This window comes from Labrus bergylta, chromosome 9 (assembly GCF_963930695.1).
Source record: "Labrus bergylta chromosome 9, fLabBer1.1, whole genome shotgun sequence".
Taxonomy (NCBI): domain Eukaryota; kingdom Metazoa; phylum Chordata; class Actinopteri; order Labriformes; family Labridae; genus Labrus; species Labrus bergylta.
In genome coordinates this window covers 22,172,815-22,195,719 of record NC_089203.1, presented here as the reverse complement: position 1 = coordinate 22,195,719, position 22,905 = coordinate 22,172,815, and the positions used below count along the sequence as shown (strand labels likewise).

Sequence of the window (22,905 nt, the reverse complement as noted above, 5' to 3'; positions counted from 1 at the left end):
GGTTACAACACTGGATTTCATGAATAAAGCACTTAAAGAAGAAACAAAAACTAGTAGCTCTGCTTGAGTTCATGTTTTGAATGCTGTGGAAAAAAATACTCAACACTCATAAGAGACTGCTGGCATTAGCATTTCTGGCAGAGTAGTGCTGTTGGCTGTATCCACCATACACAATAGTTTAATCTAAAAACTGAAATTACAGAATGAGGAGCATCTAAATCCTTAAAGGAAGAATGTGTGACATTTTATACATGAATAGAAATCAAGTATATCCTATGTTTACATCTCTCTGAGTCATGACTGTCTACAATGAGTGAGAAGTGGAAGTCCTTCTGGCTGTGTTGTTGTCGGAGCCAGAAGCACCGCGTTTACATGGTCGGGTAGGCCAGCTCCTCCCCTTGTGTAGAAAAGCGGTTTTAGTCAAGGACTAGAGAAAAGAAGACGACCAGACTCACTGCTTATGTGAATTTCAGTTAAGTGTTTATAGATCACGTCCATCTGTGTCAATTTAAAGATTTATTTTTGGGGTTTTTGTGCCTTTAATGGAGCGATAGGACAGTGGATAGAGTCAGAAATCAGGGGAGAGAGAGAGAGTGGGGAATCAAATGCTGGAAAGGTGGGATTTGAACCACAGCCTCCATACATGGGGCGCGCGCGCACTAACCACTGCACCACGAGTGCCACGTCTGTGTCAATTTATGTGCAAAGTGAAGCTACATGCTAATTAAAGACCGCTAACATTAGGTCACAGGCAATTGCAGCTGGAGCCAGGGACAATTTTGTTCGCCGCTTGCGCTGAACTACTCGGTGCGAACTCGAGTGGACGGGGGTTGGAGGTGTGTCCCTGGAGGAGAGCGGTGGCTTTTTAGTGTGGCGGAGGTGCTGCCAAACAGCACTTTGTTTTGGGTCAATGCTGGTACTCAAGAGGGACATCTACTGGATCAGTTGCCCAATTCTTTGTGTGATTTTGTTTCCCTGGCTGTGTGTGTGTGTGCAGGAGTTCTTCGACCTTTGGCCTGTTCTGATGGAGAAGTTCCCCCGTATGATGGACCCAAAACTCCTGACGGCAGGGGGTGAGGGAATATCAAACACTGTTACTCCAACTGCACTGCTGTTACTTATACTGTTACAGCTCCAGCTAAATCCAGCAATCCTCCTATTGAAGACTGTTATCATTAGTTATCGCTGTGTTTCCTCTAGGAAGTCATCTTCTACAAGCTGATTGACTACATCCTTCATGGCAAAGAAGACATCAAAGTCATACCGTAGGTCACGACAGAGATCTAGTAACTGCCTAGACTTTGTATAAGAAGTGGGCGTAGCTACAGCGACATCACCCAGTGGTTTGTCACTTTGAGCCTTAACTTAGACATTAAAGGTGGTGTTATCCTGTTTTTATAAAGCTAGATGGGACCATTTTCCCTTTTCCTGGTGTAAAAAGAGATGCATTCTGAGGCCTGGCCGGGCAATACGCAGTCCTTTTATTAATTTATGAAATCAGAGACATTGTGATCTTGTGTTTTTTGCTTCTCTTGTAAACAGAAGTAACTCCTCTTCAAACATGTCACTCCACTATAATCTCACCAGTGTGTATTGAATGATGTTGATGCACTGTTTGCTTCCAGTGACTTTACATGACATTTATTCCCCCAGGAAGACGCACACATTTGCATCAACATTAAGTAGGAGAGGAATTATGTAAAGTCATTTTACCTGCAGATGTTGTTTCAGAAAATATCAGTAAGCATGTCATTTTCTGCCTTTTGTTGTTGTTGTTGTTGTTGTTGTGCTTGTCCTTAGGTCTCCTCCTGCAGATCACTGGGTCCTGAGTTCTGGTTTACCCACATATGTAGCAGAGAATGGACTGGTCAGTGTTGACTTTTCTTGCTTGCTTGTTTCAAGTGTGTCGTATTATTTTCTTAGAAATCTCACACACCGTTGTGGAATTGGCTTTCTTGCTAAAATCTACTTTGTGTCTCAAGAAGACTCACCCACCATGACTTTATTATCTGGAGGCGTTATGAGTTGAATGCAGCATGTGTCTCAGTCAGTGACACTGTAATAATGATTCTCTTTTTTAAAGATGACTTTTATGCCTTTATTGTAAGGGATAGGACAGTGGCTAGAGAACAAAACTTTAATGAGAGAGCTGAGAAAACATGTTTCAAAGTGCGGCGAGTCGAAGTCGAACCCAGTTTGTCCAAGGACTATGGCCTGAAACACTACTGCAGGCTATCTGGCGCCCCTACAATAATATATTTTTTGAAGATTTGCAAATAAAACACACACAAAATTCGACTTGTAAACTGCACTTTACAAATGTACTTCCCACCATGATGGTTGGAAGTTAAACATCCTCTTACAACAACATACAACATGCTAATTTACAACAGTTGCCCCTAGAAGGTTTTTTGTGTAGATAAAAGTAAAAACAATTAAAAAGGAGAAAGAAAGAGTAAACTGGGTGCAGCAGGATACAATGAAACACACATTTAGCGTTCATACAAACAACTAAACAGTACAAGTCTGTTGCTGAACTAACCACCACTTGGTGGCTCTCTTAAAAGTGTTGAAGTTCGCAGTAAGTGATCCGGGAAGTGAGTTCCAGGATTTTACTCCTTTCACAGAAAAAGATGTTTGAGCAAAGGATGTTTTGCAAAATGAACCCACCTGGGAGAGAGGTTACGACCCTTTGTGATGTCATGAAGGGAAAATCTCCAAACGGCCTGTTTGAGCACACATTTTCTGAAAAGTGGAGCAGGCAAAAGACACAGAGGCTGGACTTTTCTCATAATTAGGGGGTTTGTCGACCTGCTAGCATATCTAGTGTTAGATAAACATGGTGAAATGTATTTATGGTAATATGTGACCTTTTAAAGAAGATATTCAAGAGCCGAGAAATCAGCAGGTAGGTCTTTGAAAACGCTTGATAGCCGTTAGTCTTCAATCTAGTTCAATCATTAAACACTAATCAGCTGATCTGAGAGGGCGTCCAGGCTCATACAGGAAGTTTGAATAAGTTTTCGAAAACAGCGAGTGTGGCTGCACCAAAACTTTTAACTCAGGACAAAATTCTCCTGATTTATCAGTCTTAACTTTTAAAGAGCTGCTCTGGCTCTGCTGTGCAGGAGTCCATGTAAAACCAGTGTCCTTTAAAGTATCTTTATTACAAAAACCTTCACTGGAAGCTGCGGGTGGTCAGACGAGCAGAACGCCATTAGGCCTTATTACACAGTTGTCAGTGTGCACACGGTTGTGGAAATGAAAAGTGCTCCGCCACACGCTGCTGTGATGTATAATTGTAATTTCTGCAGCCATTGTAATTAATCACAGTGTGCTTTCCCCAAAAACCGCTGAGCCTGCTGTCGCTCATCTATCTATCTGTCCCTTCTTCTGCTCTTTCCTGTCCGTCCTCCTCCTCTTCTCCCGTCCTTTCATCGTCTTTGGGACATGCTATTTTTAAACTCTAACATGATCTTTCCCTTCAGATGTTCTCCTTTTCTCCTCTCTTCTACATCATGTAAGAGGTGAAAGCCTCCTTTCAGCACAGAGGCACCTTTTCATAAATTGAGTAAAGATAGACATGTGAGATTGACACTAATGGTTCTGGATGTGACACTAGGGGTTTTGAATGGATTCACTGTGGAGCAATAAAACTTCTTGTCAACTCCTGAAGATGACGTATGAACACCCAAACCCAGAAAGCTGGAGTTGGAGTTTTTCAATCTGAGCATACAAGGAAAGTATGTCTTCCTTGTGGTATTCCCTCTGAACCAGATGAACTTCTTCTTCTTCTTTTTTTTCGGTTTTATCGTTGGGCTTTTTATGCCTTTATTTAGACATAAGGCAGTGGATAGAGTCAGTAACTGGGGTGATAATGTGAGGAATGACATGCGGGAAAGGCTCCACGGGTCGGATTTGAGGACCACAGCCTCAGTACATGGAGCCTGACACTAACCACTAGGTTACCAGGGCCCCCGAACTTCATCTTTTTATGATGCCATTCCCTTCAGAGAACACTGGGGAGGAATTTGGCATTCAAATTTCTAATTAAAAAATTACTTTTCCCTTGCCCTCCCAACCCCCTCAAATTGTAGCAACTGTAATGATATGTCATTATACTCAACTAAGGTGGTCAAAATATCAGGAACTTAAATACTCTTCAATACCACGTGTTTTAAAACGATACTATCTCTGATGAAAAGTATAGAAAATACCAAATCTTTAAAAAAAAGCTTCAGATCTTCAGTCATATTTTTAACCAAAAGCTTCCATGAGCAAAAGAGAGAGAAAGTGCTTATTACATTTCACTGTAGTTTAGACTTTACGCAGGAGCTTGCTTGCAAATTTTGATAAATTATCCAATATTGAGTAGTTGTGTTTCGGTTTTTGTCAAAACAGGGATTGATAGCACTTGCTGTGAATTGGCACTATACAAATAATGATCGATTGATAATTGGATATTTTATTAAAGTCCTAGTGAAGTTTAAAAATCTGTATTGAGACGACCGTATCCTCAACTGTGTTATAATTATTATTTCAATTTTTACAGATTTGCAACATCATGAATGCAGCGGAGGATGAGTTCTTCAACTTTCAGGTAAGATATTCTGCAAACAACAACAACAACAACAACAACAACAACTAAACTCATCGTCTGGGGCAACAGCAATCATTCTAATGTGTTGAATCACTACTTTCAGTCACTTGCCATAAACACCCAGCAGCGCTTTATTAAGTTCACACGCAAGTTTTCAGGATTGTGATTTTCCTAAGGTGTGTTGTTTATGTTGTTTTTTAAATGTTTTTGTGATTTTGTATGATATCTGCTTCCTTGGCCGTGCTTCCCTAATGTAACTTCCTGGTAAAAATAAAGGGTTAAACACGATCAATAAAAAACAATAACAATATAATGTGATCAAATAAAACAGATCAGCCATGATGTTAAGTGAAATGAGGCTTTCTATTGGTCAGTTTTTCTCAACAATTTCAAAAACCTAATATTTCTACATCAGATATTGTTGATGTTGTTGTTTTTGTACTGCAGGTTTTTTTTGCATTTTGAAAGTTGTTTCTAGTTCTCTGCCCCTCTGAAATATAGAGCCAACAAACCTTTAGTATCAATTCAATATACTGCAGGTCAACACCACAGCTTTGAAATCAAGTTGTTGAATTAATACCTCTCTGATAGCGTCGACAAAAAAGGAACTTAATTATATTTCTAAAGGTAGAATTTATGGTGGAGCTGTTTTATTGCTTCACATTAGATGATACAAGTTTACCTAATAAATGTCGGGTGGGTTTTTACATTTGCATTAATTTCCTTCTTCGATGCTTTTCTCTAAAGCAGAGTCCGACCAGTATCCTGTAAGGATTTAAATATTATCCTCTCATACATTTATTTATCCAGGGAAGAATACATCTATCATGGCTTCATGTACACTTACACCAGTTGTTTCTGTTAGATAAGAGAGAGACTTTTCTCATTATCTCTAATCAGATGTTTTGTAAAGTAATGGCTGGCAGTAGAATTTGGCCGTCAGATTACAGTAATTGCATTACGTCTGAGGCTTTTCTCTGACATGATTTGAATAAAATAGAACGGAGAGTATATGTTAGATTAATATATTAGATAGCTTTCTGGGATATCGAATGGGCTCTCCTGTGCCATGGGACTCGTCCAGGGAACAATCAACAGAACCATTCTGCCATATAGTCCTAATTGAATAAATGCTATGTCCCTCATTCACTGCTCTCCTTGGACTAAATGAGTTTCCTGGGGGCTGTAAAGATCCCATTGTATTTGTCCTTATTATACTGATACAGTGACGGCCATTTTCACGGCTCAAGCGTCCATCCTGGCTCTGCACCGCGTCAGTCAGAGATTGATAATCCACCCTTTTCCCTTCCATATTTTGACGTCGGTGTCAATGCACAGCAGCATTTTTTAGTGATGACGTGTTATTTAGCTCATGTGCAACAAAGGAAAAGTTTGTGTCATATACAAAATATATCAACAGGTTGGTTCTTGCTGTTTTATAGTGTTGCAGGTGATACTTTTCACATTTTTCTCAGTCATTTAAAGTATATTATTAGGTTTTAGCAGTTAGTTGTCACATCTACGTTTTGGTGTTCTTTCCACATTAAAACTTATAACCTAGGAACTACAAGGTCAGAAAAAGACTTATAATCTTCACAATCTAGACGATCCAAAAAGCACAATATATCATGGATAGACTTACAATCTATCTTAAATTAGTTATTTTCTACCATTTTTTTCTCTCCATTATTTAAAGGAAGAATGTGCAACTTTTTGATCCAGTAGAGGTCGCCCTTAAGCACCAGCATGAAACCAAAAACAAACTGCTCTGTGGCCACACCTCCGCTATTCTGAAGCCTCCGGTCTCCTCCAGTGACACACTTCCAACCCCTCTCCAATCACGTTCACATGGAGGAGTTATGAATTAGAATGCACCATAATTAAACACCATTAAGAGCGTGCAGCGTACAAAATTGTCCTTTGCTTGAGCTGCGATTGCCTGTGGCCTGCATTGTTGTGTTGGCAGGCTAATGTGAGCACACTCTGTTAACTCATAGCTTCATATTGCACATAAATTGAGACAGAATGACCGTGATCTAAAGACACTTATGTGACATCCAAATAAGCAGTGAGTATGTTATTCTTCTTTTCTCTAGTCTTTGACTAAAACAGCATTATACACAAGGCCGTCCCGTCCATGTAAACACGGCTCTGACAACAGTACAGCTGGCAGGACTCGAGCTTCTCACTCATTGTAGACAGTCATGACTCAGAGAGACATTTACAGAGGATACACTTGACTGCATTTATGTTTAAAATGTATAGCGTGTCTTCTCCGTCATATTCTTTTTCTGTATGTGCCACTTTTCATTTCCCCGTCAGCACTTTTATCTGCTGTAAATAAGAACAACATTATTTTTCAGTCAGTTTTTTTTTTTTTTTTTAACCACACAGTCTTCCAGTGAAGCATGAAATACTTTTTGTCCGTCTAGTTCTTTGTGACTCTTGACAGGTAATCTAAGCCAAACCTTGTTTTGTTTTGCCCCCTTTTCATCCCCTCTGTTTGTGAGGCTAAAGTGCAGTAGCAGTTCAACAAGCTCCTGTTTTAAAAAAAAAAAGGGAACAAGTGCTGCTGCAGGATGTTCAGATTTTAGGGGAAGTGGGCAGGTGAATTATTGATCGTCTCTCACATTCCCCTGAATGGGGAAGGTCACATTTCATTTCTCACGGTTGCTGCTTTTCCTCATTACAGTCATGAAGAAAAAGCATGTGCAAAAAATGTCCCTCCAGTATATTACTGTATTCAGAACAATGCAAAAGAGGCTTTTTCTTATGTATTAGTCATTGAAATATTGTATGTTGAAAACTGTGTGTGTGTGTGTGTGTGTGTGTGTGTGTGTGTGTGTGTGTGTGTGTGTGTGTACAGAAAGAGCCTCTGGACGACTCCGGCTGGACCATTAAGAACGTCCTGTCCTTGCCAATCGTCAACAAGAAAGAGGAGATAGTGGGTGTGGCCACGTTCTATAATAGGAAAGATGGGAAACCCTTTGATGAAATGGATGAAACACTGATGGAGGTAAAGTCTATGTGTGTTTGTGTGTGTGTGTGTGTGTGTGTGTGTGTGTGTGTGTGTGTGTGTGTGTGTGTGTTGCAACACTGAGTCACTGGTTTATAAATACTCTCAGGCCATTCAAAGCGTCTGCATTATTTATCTCTGGGCCCGGAGGCTTTTTACTGAAGTTCCTGTCCCTGCCTCGCTGCTCAGAATTCAGTTTGAATTCACGACATGACAGTTTGATCCTCTGCTTTGCCTTTAAATCAAAGTAGTTATAATACTAAATATCATTTGGATATGTGTATGTTAGTGAGGTTGTGTTACTGTGGTACCACCTAAGTGATTTCACTAAAATCTACTCCAGAGAAGCTTTCACATGTGATGTTTTAGTGAGTGGCAGCGTTTACATAAGAAACATACACTGGAGGAAAGTCACCGAGTGCAACTACTCCAAACAGTGGTTATGTTCTTCTTCTCTAGATTTATACTATACCAGAGTATTTGAGGAGAAAATGACCTGACTCCACACTTCATTCTGTGGGCACCTATAATTGCGAGGTCATTTTAAGGCCCTGAAACACCAAGGAGATTTTCAAACTAGGGCCAACGTTGAGCGATCATCGCCCTAGTTTTTGCGGTGTGTCCAGCTCGGACGCTACCCGACGGCCCGTCTGCCTTTTTTCGACAGATTTGACATGTCCTTTAAAACATTATGAGTTTATGAAGTACCTTCATCTTGATCTTTCAATGTTGAAATGTTGCTCATAAGCAGCGGTGTTAAAAGGCTAATCACAGTAAACACTTTCTCTTTTGATACATACAATGTGTTTCACTGTTAATACATCTGAATATTTGAGCAACTGGACTTTTTAAATTGTCGCTCCTTTTCTTCAAGTGAATCATTTCCATCAGAACATTCACAAACTAAGCATTCACCTTTCTTTTCAATACACCTTCAGCTAGTAAAATGATTTTGACTCTTTCTCTCTCTGTCTGTCTCTCGCTTACACTCGCCTGCGTCCAGTCGCTGACCCAGTTCCTGGGCTGGTCCATGCTGAACCCGGACACCTACGACAAGATGAACAAGCTGGAGAACAGGAAGGACATCTTTCAGGATATGGTCATGTACCATGTGAAGTGTCGCAAAGATGAAATCCAGCACATTCTGGTTAGTGAAGAAACACGGTTCCTCACATAATCCCTTACGTTTTACAGTTTTGATCCAACTGGTTTTAAAGCTGATATGGGGACAACGTTTTATTTCCAACAGAGAATGTTTTTATTTTTTTATTTATATTGATTCAGTCCTGCTAGAGTGTTTCAAACATTTTAAAAACAGTCGTGGATTTTTCATCTAAGATTTTAGACTTAGATTGTGCCAGAGAACGAAACAGCGAAGCGTCTCGCTGAGCAGCAAAGTGCAGATAAATATCAACGGTATCTTATAAGTTGAAAAGAAAAACAAGTTGACTCGATAAGAAACTGTATAGATACAAACTGTATTACAAGGGAAACAACTGTTTCTAAAGGCTAAATAAGGCAAAGACCAAAAATACACTGAACTAGAACAAAACAACCTGCACATATTGTTTACACTTTTAAGCTAGCTTCAGGCAAACAGGTAAAGACTTGTGAATATTATATGTACAAAACAATGAAAGCAAGGAAATATCACAGATCTTTTTTTTTGTAATAATCATTTTAAGGGAACTAATAAGGCCTGTTAGATATTCAAACTTACATCAGTTATGCATCCACTTCGGGGTTTTCTCTAACGAACAATCTAAACATAAAAGTAAAAAATGTATACAACAATGTGTTGACTATAAAATAATGTATATTAAAGTAAAAGGATCCATTTGCCACTCTCCCAGCATGTCAGACTTGGTTTGGAACAGGAAGTGACGGCCCTGAGGGCAGGCTTTATAATGATAAGGGGTGTGGCATGGGCAGGTGTTGAAGGTCAGGTATGGTGGTGCAGGTCGGGTGGAGACTTGTGGTTAAACATTAGGGTTTAGGGTGTTGTTTTGTTCAAATCAAGTAAAAAGCATTAAGTTCTTCTCAGAAGAGATGAAGGATGTGTTTTAGAAGAAGAAGGACAAAGAGCAGAAAAGTTAAACAGGAATATTTCCTCCCCTGCAGAGAGCATGCGTTGCTTTTACCTTTTTTTGATTTTCTCAAGAGAAAACAAAGCCATTCTGTCTCAAAGCAGTCTTTTGATGTGGATGATATGAACAGGAGATGAGCATCGTTTTTAAGCTGAAATAAGCTGTCAGGTTTTCTATGAGGTGATTTGTCAGTGGACGGAGCGAGAGAGAGAGAGAGAGGGAGAGGGGACAAAAGCAGAGACATGACCTGCTTTGACCTCAGATCAGGAGTCAGTTGATTGATGCTGAAGCATTTCATCCAAGGTGAGTGCTGATGATATGTGTTTCCCCCAGAACACCAGGGAGAGATGGGGGAAGGAGCCGGATGAGTGCGAGGAGGAGGAGCTCCAAGAGATTCTGGTAAACAGCAACAACAACAAACATCCAGTCTGAAATTACCCACAAATCTACATTTTTTATCCACCTACAAAAGGAAAATACATTCCCTTGATACACAGTGAAGGTGGAACGAAAAGTGTGAGAATAAATTATGGAATGAATTTTGAAAAGTTAAAGACAAACTGTAGGATTATATCTATTCCCGTGATTGAACCTTGACCTTTGAAACTTAAAGTTTCCAGTTATTTCACTTTTCCACCACACCATGGGACTTCGTTTAAACATTTTGAATCCTGTATCTTGTGTCAATATTGAAAACAATATTGCAGAAACCTGTTTTAAGAATTTAGACGCTCCTGTCTTTCTCTGTCCACAGTCAGAGGTTCTTCCAAACTCTAAAAAATCAGAAATCTTCGAGTTTCACTTCTGTGACTTTGAGCACAGTGAACTGGACCTGGTGAAATGTGGCATCAAGATGTACTATGAGCTGAAAGTGGTGGACAAGTTTCACATTCCTAGAGAGGTGAGCAGTTGATTTCCCAGTTATTATTTTGTCATTTTGGCTCCATGGTGTTCATATTCATTTTTTTTTCCCCAAAAAAATGAATTTCATCACAAGGGGAGCTCCTGTCAGGCTCTGATTGGCAACGTTGTACAAACAGTCAGATACATTTGTCCCACTGAAAATGCTGACTCCACTCCCCCCAAACACACAAACATGCACACATAAACATGCACGGCCTCCTTACTCCAGCTGCAGGAGAGTCCATAAGAGCATTGGGGAAAGGAGTGCAGCACATTATTGTTATCACTAACCTTATCAAACAGCTTTACCTTAATTATTTAACTTGTAGAAGACTTTGCTGATGCATGTGAAGTGCAGGACTAAGTGCATGTAGGATGAGTCATTGGATTGGCTTATTAAATGCCTGAGACATCCATGGATGTTTCCCAATAATTTGCCTTTAGTAAATGTATTTCTCTGAAGATTAAGATCATTTTGGATGATAAAAGTAAGAAGATACTTTGTCTTCTTTTTGCATGCAGAAGGCTGTCATTTGTTTTTGACTTGTGTTTGCAGGTGTATGCAATTTAAAATACAAGGTAACACATTCACACAAAGAGAAAAAAAACACTAATCACCCTTAAAAAACAACACTAACACTATAAAAACAGATACAATGAGCTATAAGAGGGACACCAGGTTCTTCGTGGTGAATATTGAATGTGTGTTCAATAATGGACGAAGGTGCTATGTGCAGTATGAGGTGGCAGGCTGACTTTAAAGTAAGGTTGTCAGAAAATGCTCAAAAAAGGATCTCTGTTACTTAAATGATCAATAGTAGTAAACTGTGATAGTACTGAAACTTTAAAGAATTCGATCTATGTCATGAGACGATTGTGTGAGGAGGGGAATGAGGCGAACTCCTGCACACTCAGATGCATAGTCAACATTCCACTACTAAAACATTGTGAATGTTTTATTTGAAACTTAGACAGTGTGCAGGAGTTAACCTTCCTTTTTTGAAAATCGAAAAACAAGAAATTACCTGAAGGTACCTAGAGCTTCTATTTTTCTTCTTGCTGTGGTATTAAAACAGGTATTGACATTTTCTTATTTTTACGAGCACCTTATCAAAAGTTTTCTATTCTCCAAGATTTCTGTTCTTCATCTATGTTTGTTTCAAGCCTGTATTTCATAGTTAGTCCTTCCTTTCATCAGCAATGTGATGAAAACAAGATTTTATATGACATGGGGCTTTTACTGTGATGCTTTTATTGTGTCAAAGGTGCCGAGAGCCCCATTACTGATGTGTTGATCCAATCAGACGGATAAGGGTTAATGTGGTCGTCTGAATAGAGAGCAGCATCTCTTCTAAAGCTAATGTGGCACAACTATATCAAAGGGATGCAAAATTACAAATATGATAATCAAAGGGACGTTCAGAGCGAATAACTGCGTCCCACTGCTACACCTAACATGAGACGAAACTCTTCATAGCTCTACAACAAAAGCTTGAATAATAATTATATTTTGGTTTTGTCAGGACATCTGAGATTGTAAAACAGAAAACTACATCATCATGGTTTGATTCAGTTTATTTATGGATATGCTTTAAGAGGTAAAAATGTTTATCCTGGCGATTCTGAGTAACGCCCTGTGATTGACTGGCGACCCGTCCAGGGTGTACCCCGCCTCTCACCCAATGACTGCTGGGATCTAACCCCCAACCTTCCAGTTGAGAAAAGACTCTACCACTGAGCCACAGCTGCCCCCACAGTCAATGGTGGATGGATGGATTTTTGAGTAAAACTACTGGAGTTGTTGAGAAGTTAGTTCCACAAACTAGACATGTAGCATCAGTAGCATTAGCCAAAAATACAGATTAATGTTCTTTTATTGCTGAAAACAAACAGGAGTACAAAAAAAGACGGTTTTCAGACGTAGTAGATAACATTTGAGATGCCGCAGGTATTCATCTCCTGTTGGGAAGATGGTGTTGAAAAATGATGAAGTAGTGTTGTCTTCATTGATTGAATGAATTGAACTAGGCAAAGGTAAGGCAGTCCTGAGGTAGGTGCTTACAAAAAACAAGCACAAAGCAAATTGTACAATTACAGGACATCTTAAAGGACAGTTCACCAGACAGCACACAGAAAAGCTCGCCAACAGTTTAACATAGAGTGGACACATGCAGTACACATAAAGACCCTCGTACAATAAGAAGGTGAGGATGCAGAATAAGCCTGAAGCCTCGGGGAACGGGCATGAGCAGAGGAGACGTATATGAGTACATGCAGGGTTTGTTGAGTTTCTTTTAAAGGTTAAACGGTTGTCACGGATCCTGATATGTGCTGGTAATTTGTTCCATGAATGTGTGCCTCTAAAAGACACCACCTTCATACTAAATGTCCTTCTATGCCTTTGTACGAAACAGCCTCCACTTGTCTGGTATTTATCCTATTATTGCGCTTGAACTGGATAAAATATTATGTTGTGCAGGCCCTGGTGAGATTCATGTACTCTCTCAGTAAAGGCTACAGGAAGATCACCTACCACAACTGGAGACATGGATTCAACGTCGGACAGACCATGTTCACCCTGCTCATGGTCAGACACAAAACTTTCTTCTCCTTCCTTCCCTCCCTCCCTCGCCTTCTTCTTCCAGTCTTCTTCCCAGTTAAACCTTATCCTAATCTCCTCTTCCTCTTCATTTCTCCTTATCCTTCATCTTCCCTCTCCCTCCCGCTCTGACTCAAAGTCATGAACATTATTCCTCCTCCTCTTTCATTCCCCGAGCTGTCATGTGGAATTTACTGTATATGTGATCACGCTTGTTGATGTGTGTTTGTTGGATTGTGTGTAAATGAAAAAGATAATGAAGTGTATCTGTTAGTACAGCGGGTCAGTGTTGCTTAAACTGGTCATTAATTAGAAAACCATTGGTTGCTGTTTATTATATACATTCAGAGTCCACTGGGATCTGTGGTCAACCTGTGAGTGTGTGTGTGTGTGTGTGTGTGTGTGTGTGTGTGCATGTCTTGTATTTTCTTGTACACCAATGTAAACCTCTACATTTGTTTTTCTGCAATGAGATTTGCTTACTCAATGAATCTTGAATGCATATCTATGCCTGTGTGCAACTGACCCGTTGACTGAAATGCATCCTCCCCCGTCTCTCTTTCCCACGTCTGTTATTTTTACTGTTCGTGTTGTCAGACAGGCGATCTGAAGCGTTACTACACAGACCTGGAGTGTATGGCCATGGTGACCGCCGGCTTCTGCCACGATATTGACCACAGAGGAACCAACAACCTTTACCAGCTGAAGTAAGAGCTACAGGGGGCATGGCATTAAATAAACATGTCATTTAATGAGCTAAAAGTTGAGATTTGATTCAGACACAGCCCAGCTGCAGGGAAAGTGCAGAGGGTTTGCCAATTGGAAGAAACTTAATAGACTTTTAAATATGAAAAGTTTTGTGTTAAAAGTCGGTATTTCAACGTTCAAAATGTCTGTGATGGAGTTGAATTTAACTGTAAGTCTTATAGCATGCTTTTGCTCACGTCTTCTTTAGAAGGGCCACACTAAGCATGTTAAGATCATAATTCACGTTCAACAACTTCCTAACTTAGCATCAATAAGCAGTGAAAAGGAGGATATCGAGGGGAAGCTCTTACTGTAGTTAATGGCCTATTAGCTATACTTTACTTTATACTTTATTGCAGGCCCATCGGTCCATATGAAGACCCATAGGCCTATATAGATACAGGATACTACAGAATGAAGTGAACTACAGGCCAAAGTCCCCATCCAAGCAGAGGGTTCGAATCCGACCTCTGCCCTTTGCTGCATGTCATCCCCTCCTCTCTCCTCCCAACGCTTCCCGTCTCTCTTCAGCTGCTCTGTCCAATTCAGGCCAAAAAATGGCCCCAAAATATAACTCTAGAAACAAAAGGTGAACTACAGATATCTGAAGCTATGAGAGAACAGAGTAGATGTTAAAATGATTGTCTCGAGAACATAAGGTTTGTTTAGCTGAAATCAGACCATCTGAGTAATAACATGCCTTCATAGCACCAACACATGGACGTGTGAGTTGTTCGGAAGTGAATCCCCCGTGGTGTTGAAGAGCAATCATCTTCAAGCATCTTGTCTGATCTTAATTGGACGACTTGTGAGTGCAGAGAAGTGTGTCATGTCACATTGAGATAATCAATTGAATGTATGTCAAGGTAAGAACATGCTAAACAAAAAAAAAACAAACATGAAAGGTAAAGCAGACAAGATGAGGTTTTATTTCTTACGAGCAGCAGACATTACCCAGTTCCTGTCTCTCATTTTGGAGATCGTCTGTTTGGTATTTCTGAGAGCGTTTAATTGACTCAAAGTGACAGCAGCCACTCCTCCCGTGCGCAGGCGAGCTGACCTCAGCTCTTTAGGTGAAGGTAACATCACACACAGAGAACATCAATGAGCTGATATTGACCAGGTACACCTGCAGCTGCTCTGCTCCAAGTGCTGATTGATGAGCTAATGAGAGCTGCCATTAGCCGCAGACACAGCAGGCCAGGCCCACCCTGGGTTTAACATGCATGATTTATCACAGCGGAACCTCCCCAACATGCTCCGTGTGTGTGTGTGTGTGTGTGTGTGTGTGTGTGTGTGTGTGTGTGTGTGTGTGTGTGTGTGTGTGTGTGTGTGTGTGTGTGTGTGTGTGTGTGTGTGTGTTTCCAGGTCTGCCAATCCTCTGGCAAAACTTCATGGGTCCTCCATCTTGGAAAGACACCATCTGGAGTTTGGGAAGACACTGCTGAGAGATGAAGTATGACGCACACAGGGCACACACACACACACACACACACACACACACACACACACACACACACACACATGCATACTGGGGTGGGCAATAAATACAAGGAAGTAGAAACTGTCTCATGACATCTCGTCAGTTAGCTTGTGTAACTTTGTAAAATATATTTTAGAATATTTATCTTTTAACATTTTCCCATGATGCTTTGCCTTTTTCTGGGACCTGCAGTTTTATCAGACAGTTTCTTACTCTCACAAGTATCACAAATCTATTAAGTTTTGAAGAAAGACCAGATCCAGTTTGAGATATTCTATATTTTGAGTACACATTTTCCATTTGATCTCTGTTGAATTTCTGTTTCACATCAGTTGAGGCAATTTTAGAATTGAAAATGTTGGATGCAAATCACAGCCCACACAAAGCCCTGCACTCTCTTTAACCACAGAGTGTTATTACTGTTCTTTCATTGTTTTGTATTCTTATATATTTTCCTCTTGTGTCTCAGTCGTTGAACATTTATCAGAATCTGAACCGCCGTCAGCACGACCTCGTCATCCACCTCATGGACATCGCCATCATTGCCACTGACCTGGCGCTCTACTTCAAGTCAGTCACAACTTGTTGAGTAGACGATGTTATTCTTCTTTTCTCTAGTCCCTGACTAAAACAGCTTTATATGGAAACATGATGTAAACACGGCAACAACAACAACAACAGTACAGCTGGCAGGACTCACACTTCTCACTCATTGTAGACAGTCATGACTCAGAGAGACGCTTACACGGATGATTTCTGCTACATGTATGTTTGAAATATCACACATTCTTTCTCTTAAGGCATGTCGCAAAAGCATAAAAAAGTCAAAACTTCACAAAAATACATCTCATCTCACACTCACACCTTAAAGAATGTGATAAAGCCAGGTAAGAGATACATTATTGTGTGTCTGTGCAGAAAGAGGACCATGTTCCAGAAGATTGTGGACCAGTCCAAGACCTACGAGAACTGGAACGACTGGACCAAGTACATGATGCTGGAGACCACACGCAAAGAGATTGTCATGTAAGCTTAAACCCACGAACCTCTACACACAAAGAAAGTTACAGCCGGGGCATGTGGACACACTGATCAGTTATATGTTGTGTTTTCAGGGCCATGATGATGACCGCATGTGACCTGTCAGCCATCGCCAAACCGTGGGAGATTCAGAGCAAGGTACACACCTGTGTGGTCTCCATGCAGGGTCCTTTTCATACTTCACAGTGGTAGTTGGAAAATGGCTCTCCAGCTGTTCACAGTAATAAGACACACACTCCCTGTGAGAAGGGAACCAATGATAAAGTAGACAGAGAAAGACATTTTGTCAGCGCTGCCATTTCTCTCAGCAGCGTTCAGCAGTGATTCCTGACGCCCTCATGCATCAAACGCTACTTGGTGCTTTTCATTCCCCTCATCACCGCCTGGCAGGCTCAGCATTATATTTCCGTAAAGTATGTAATAGACACATCGCCATAAAGCCTGCACATACAGGAATATCAATATAAACAGGAAGCATTTCTGGAGAGCCGCTGCTGCAGGCTCAATTTTTTACCTTTATTTGTCAGCGATTGAACGGAAATCACATGCTGCCTTTCAAAAGCACTTTCTTCACATTTTTATATACACACATCAACAAACTCAAAGCAATAGTGTCAACAAGGAACCCATGATCAAACCAGTAATAGAGACTTAAAGCACAGCTGGGGTCTGTAATACAAGGCAGGTTTTTTTTCGGTTGGAGGTAACTTCAGGGTTAACTCTGGCTTTTCAGCACCACTTATGTAGTTCACTTCTTACCAGGGTAGATCACCATGGTAACCTGTGCTAAACACCTAACCTGCTCCAGAGCCGGTTATGTTCGGGGTTAGAGCCCACTGACCAATTAGATCTCTTGATCACAGAGGTCGGTGAGCTGATCTTGAGAGGGGAGGAGGAAGAGACACTGTCGTAAACTTTTTGTTTACTCTGTGATTTCTTACGGGAAACATATCATCTGTTGTTATCATTCTACAACAGAGATGACACAAAGCACTGAAACCTTCAACTTTTAGTACATCACTTTTCATGTCAACACCATCTAAGGCAACATAGTGAACCTTAGACCAATCTGTCATTTCAGGTTTTCATACAACATAAGATTCTGTGATTTAACCTCCTCCGCCACTTGATATTCTGTGCTCAATAAACCGTATAAACCCTCTCCTTGAAGTCTTTGCTGCCTCTTAACCACTTTGACTATGCGTTATGAAATAGAGCAGAACATCTCAACATATCCACCAAAAGATTCATAGATGTTAAACTAGTTATTTAACCCCAACATCCTGTCTGACCTCTTTATTTATTGATTTTTAAACAGGTTGAAAATGAGTCAGAAAAGTGTCGTCACTCCTCCTGCACTGCACAACTGTTGCCAATTAGGGTATCCCACTTTTCCTTATTTGTGGTGGATCCTTTTCTTTTTTTTTTTTCCATGTTCGATCTCATCTTTCTGTGCACCTGGTGAGTCAGCTCGACATCCCACACAGCCCGTCAGATGATCTCTGTGCTGTATCGCTCTCCCTCCTGCAGTTTGTGCTCTAAAAGTAGTTTGATGACTAACTCGTCCTTTTAAAGGTGAATTCCACCCTGAATACCCGAGGTATGCAGCTGTCATATGAAGAGTGAAGATCGTTACGTGCAGAGAACTGCAGATGCTTCAGACTAGAATTGAATGGAAGCAGTATGGTTAACATTTAGTGTTAAATGCATCTTTATTATAGCTCTACTTTGTGATTTAAGTTGATATGATAGTTGAATTTCAAAATAAAACATCTTCTGACGTTCAGGTAAAGACACCCACATTTTCATGGGGTGGTTGAAAACCCTCTTAGACGTTATGGCACGACAATAGCAGGAGCTGCTTTATTCTTGAAAACGCACTATGCTGACATTTTTATGACACATTTTATTTTTTACTCTGTTTTGCTTCCCACACACACAGAACATCTATCTACAGGCCGCAGCAACCTCATGGCAATTGTTCCCCCTAAAACACGATGGATGACTAACTCTTTCTAAAATGAGGTTTCTACCCTGAATGCAGAATTCACATATTATTCATAACATCTCACATTGCTCCATTTTTTTGAAACTGTGAGGGCTGACAAAACAGAGCTTTCATCTCATCAAGGCACAAAGCCAGACACTGCTTTCTGATCCGGGAGTAAGATTCTCATTTGTGGGATGTTGTGAAAGCTGCAAAGGAGGATTTAAACTGCATTTTAGGGAAGATTTCTTGCTTGATAGAAGGCCACTTAAATCAGGTCCACTGACATTATGCTAGTGTGTTAAAGGAGAATTCTAGCAAAATACATGGTGCTGAAATGATTCGCTTCAATTTGTACGTTCAGAAATCTTGAGATTTGGATGATCGTACGAGCAGCAATTTCAAACCGTTTCAAGTTCTTAGTTCAAGTTCAATCAACCGATTGTTAATTTTTCTGTTTTGCGTCATCAAGCGTCCAACATATTTGGGGTTTCCGATGTTTTGGTAATCAAAAGGAGCAACTTAACGATGGCATCTTGGAATCTGAGTACTTGTAGTTTTGTAGCTCTCATGTACAGAGGCAAAGTATTGTCACCCATTATAAAAAAAAAAGGGGAGGATAATATCGCCCATCTGATTCTCGGTCAGGCTCTATGCTGAACTTTTCTTAAAACACAAAAATAAGCTTGATTTATTTGTTACTGTTTCAAGTTCATCCAAAACCTTAACCATGGAGGAATATGTACTGATTCAAGTTATGACGATTGTCAAATTGTTGTACATGTCATTTGTTTTGTGAACAGCACTACCCAGACAGTTTTCTTTTAAATAACTTCTCACCCTCTAGGTGGCACTGTCTGTAGCTGCAGAGTTCTGGGAGCAGGGAGACTTGGAGAGAACCGTCCTGGAGCAACAACCCATTGTAAGGACACACAGAGACTGTGATACTAACAAAAAAAGGTTTAGAGGGATGGAGGGAGGCTGCATCAGTTCTACTGAACAAAACTCTCGACCCCCTCCAGCTCCAAAGGTGCTGCTGGACTATTTGCAGTCAACCTTAGAGATAAAAAAGAGGATATCCCTTCTTAGAATCAGTAAAACATAAGACGTTTTACTAAGGGGTCATGTTGGATTAACAATTAAGGTATTAACTATAACACCAGTTTCACCTCTTATTAATCTTAAGTACACTATAATGAACCTTTCTGAAACTGTCTGAGATTTATTTTGAAACCTGCCACTCAAATAACATCAGATTTTCTGATATGTATTTTTTTTAAATATCCTCAGACATTGCATCGCATCGTCAGACCAATTGGCCAATGTGAATTAGTCTGTTCAAACCTTTTGATTCGTTTTAAATTCCTGAGACGCTTTATCAACAGGTGCAGACCAAACGGCTATTCTTTTTACTAAATGTGTGACAACGTGGCAGGCTGCTAGGCTAGGTAGCTAGTTCCGATATCCAGTTTTCATGGTCTGTAGTAATACAGAAGACGTGACATGTTGACATTATTTAATAACCAAAAGTTACTGTTTGAGTGCATGAACAGTAATGGCGACCCACCTTTTAAAATACTGACAAAATGTAGATTCATAAAGCATCAAAATGCTAATGTTTCTCCCAAAACGAACACCAGGCTATTAGAAAACCCTTTATTTATCTTAATTTTTTTCAATGGGTTTTGAAATTAACATCCAAAATCAAAAAAAGTTCCATCTTGACAGTAAAGACAATTAAATGAATAGTCAAGTAAATGAAGTCAGTAATTCAAACAAAAGTGAATATATAGCTTTCAAAGTAAGTATAAATGGACATAAATCAATGTCAAATGTGATGCAACTTTACATTTCCCAAACTTATAACTTGTAAATATTTTTAAAGCTAACCCAAGTGCACACTATCCTCTAGTTAAAACCAACCAAGGCATATTTAAAGTCCAAAAAATTCAAAGTTCAAAAAATGTTTACTTTTTATACCCGGATGATTCCCTTTAAACTTTTTACCCTAGCTGTCCAATTCCTTTTTCAAACCAGTTTGTGCCAGGAAGCTAAAGTTTGAGAGGAGCAGAGGGAGGATTTGGTGGGTGGACAGGAATGATGGGAATTAAGGCCAGACAAGTCTCTCCTTAGGGCTTCAATTTGGGATGGAGAGCAGGAAGGACATGATGAGAGAGAAGGAGAACAAGAGACGGAATCGCAGCAGGAAGACAAAATGAAAAGACAGATTTAGTTCCCTGTGGCGGCGGTGTGGAGCGATGTACAGGCCATTATGTGGAGCACTGATACAGAAAGAGCGGGCACTGTGGCCTTCACCCAGCCGACCGTACCCTCCCCTGGCTCTCTCTCCCCCATCCTGCCTCTGTGTCCCTCTCCCCCTCGCTCCGTTTCACTCCCTCCTGTCCTTGAGACACTTGAAGTGCGAGAAGCACCATCCCACACTCTCTCACCTCACAGTCCTCTGAATTTAATAGCATCTGTGTCAGCAGGGAGAACTTTTCATTTTGATCAGTTTGTATTTTCCCAGCAGTCAATTCTGTGACTCACTGTGGACGGACAAGAAAAAAAAAAAAACGAGTTAGCAGAGGTTGCAACACTTGAGCAGTTTTATCAGGAAATGTAGGTGGGCAATTTTGCCGGCAATTACAGTCACTGTGAACTTTGTTACAGCTCTGACAGGATTTTACAATCTACTGTGCTGCCAGGTACACATTGCACAATGTGCATGTGGTTTCTAACGTGAATCTAATGTAACTTCACATGGTTGTTCAAACTGAAGTTCATTTTTATACCAAAGAAAAAGACGTTTGTGCCAACAGAGCGCTCACTCCCTGAAGCCTTTAGCAGACTTTTTAAAGTTTCACATTCTGCTGGATGCTTGGCACATTTTGATTTCTTGTGCACTGACAACAAATCATATTGTTCAGGTGTGACAGCTTATAAAAAGACACGCTGGACACAGTGAGCAAGTTACTGAACTACAAAAACTACTAACTTATGAGCTTTGATGCCTTAATCAGTCTTTTATGGCACACTGCATCAAAATGAACCTCTTAGAATTCTTGCTACAACATTAAATCAGAGTTATGAAAGGGCTTAGTTTCTAATGCTGACAACTACATTAGTAAATGTGCTCGTTTTAAACACTCTCTTTCTCTTCTTCAGCCCATGATGGACAGAAACAAATCTGATGATCTTCCGAAGCTGCAGTGCGGTTTCATCGACTTTGTTTGCTCTTTTGTGTACAAGGTCAGACATCACACACGTCAAAACACAGACAAATCTATAACTAATCCCCTTCAACCTGTCAGAAACTATTTAAGATGGTTCAGGTGTGCAACAGGATCACCATAACTTTCTGTTGTTTTTGTTAATGTGATATTCTGATTCGATGCAGTTCCGGTCTAATAAAGCTGTTTTTGTTTGACTGTGATTTCACTTGCGTTGATTCTTCTCTTCTGCCCAGGAGTTCAGCCGTTTCCACGTGGAGATCACCCCCATGCTGGACCGCCTGCTGAACAACAGGAAGGAGTGGAACGCCCTGAAGGAGGTGTACGAGGCCAAAATGGCTGCACTGGAGGAGGCCAAGAAAGCCAAGGAGGGGAACGCTCAAGAAAATGCTGCAAAAGGTAGGAAATGTGAACAGACACACAGAAAATGCATTTCCCTGTCGGATTCATGTGGGATGTATACAGTATGCCTCTGAGCCTAAACAGCCCATGTGCCAAGTTTGAGGTAAATTGGAGTGCAAAAATAATGCTAAAGCTACTGCTAAAGTTGTAGAAAGTGTACAAATGCAATCATGTTTCTCCTTAAATTATGCAAAAATAAAATCCTTTCTGTTTTCTCCCTTCCTTCCATCCTTTCTCCCTTCCTTCTTTCTTTCCTCCTGCAGCGGGTGAAGCCCAGTCTCAATCAAAGACTTGTAATCTCAGCTAGAGATGCTACAACAGTACCAAGCTGCTTGCTACATTGTTGTGGTCCAATTCTGGGCATACCACAAAAGATCTTTATATGTACTCCCTCTGTCACTTAACGTTTTAGTAATTGGAGCAAATCTCTCCCTGTTTCCTTTACAGCTGCATGTTTTGCTTTTAAACTACCTTACTTATTTTCTGCTCTGCTTTCCATCTGCACTGCTTCCGCCTGTCCCATCTTTAATGTTGTGTCACTCATTTGATGCAGTTGGCTTTCAGTTCTGAACAGCTGTTTGTAGGAAGCTTTAATATCTGACACTTAAAGCAACGATGTGTAAGAATTTGCTTTGGTGTGCTTTGGCGCCCACCAATGGCCTCTGAATGCAACTGCAGTTTTATGCTACCCTGTTTAGGGGAATGTAATATGGTTGTGTTTTCTCTGTGTGTGACGTTAAATACTAAAGATGATTTTAAATGACTTTCCTGATTCTTGGTTGATGCTGCCCTAAGCGAGTCGGTGATTTG

At 40.4% G+C, this 22,905-nt stretch overlaps 1 protein-coding gene across 1 annotated transcript; it reads left to right on the top strand.

Moving 5' to 3' along the window:
• The first annotated feature begins 1,207 nt into the window (after positions 1 to 1,207).
• pde6a (phosphodiesterase 6A, cGMP-specific, rod, alpha) lies at positions 1,208 to 22,858 on the top strand. The gene is made up of 17 exons (XM_065959016.1): positions 1,208 to 1,265; positions 1,801 to 1,867; positions 4,553 to 4,600; positions 7,467 to 7,616; positions 8,620 to 8,763; positions 10,037 to 10,102; positions 10,458 to 10,604; positions 13,086 to 13,193; positions 13,803 to 13,912; positions 15,321 to 15,408; positions 15,905 to 16,005; positions 16,354 to 16,461; positions 16,551 to 16,614; positions 19,311 to 19,385; positions 21,629 to 21,712; positions 21,930 to 22,092; positions 22,359 to 22,858. Exons 3-17 carry the CDS (start codon positions 4,565 to 4,567, stop codon positions 22,400 to 22,402), a joined length of 1,488 nt encoding a protein of 495 aa, XP_065815088.1. The 5' UTR covers positions 1,208 to 1,265; positions 1,801 to 1,867; positions 4,553 to 4,564; the 3' UTR covers positions 22,403 to 22,858.
• The last annotated feature ends 47 nt before the right edge of the window (positions 22,859 to 22,905 follow it).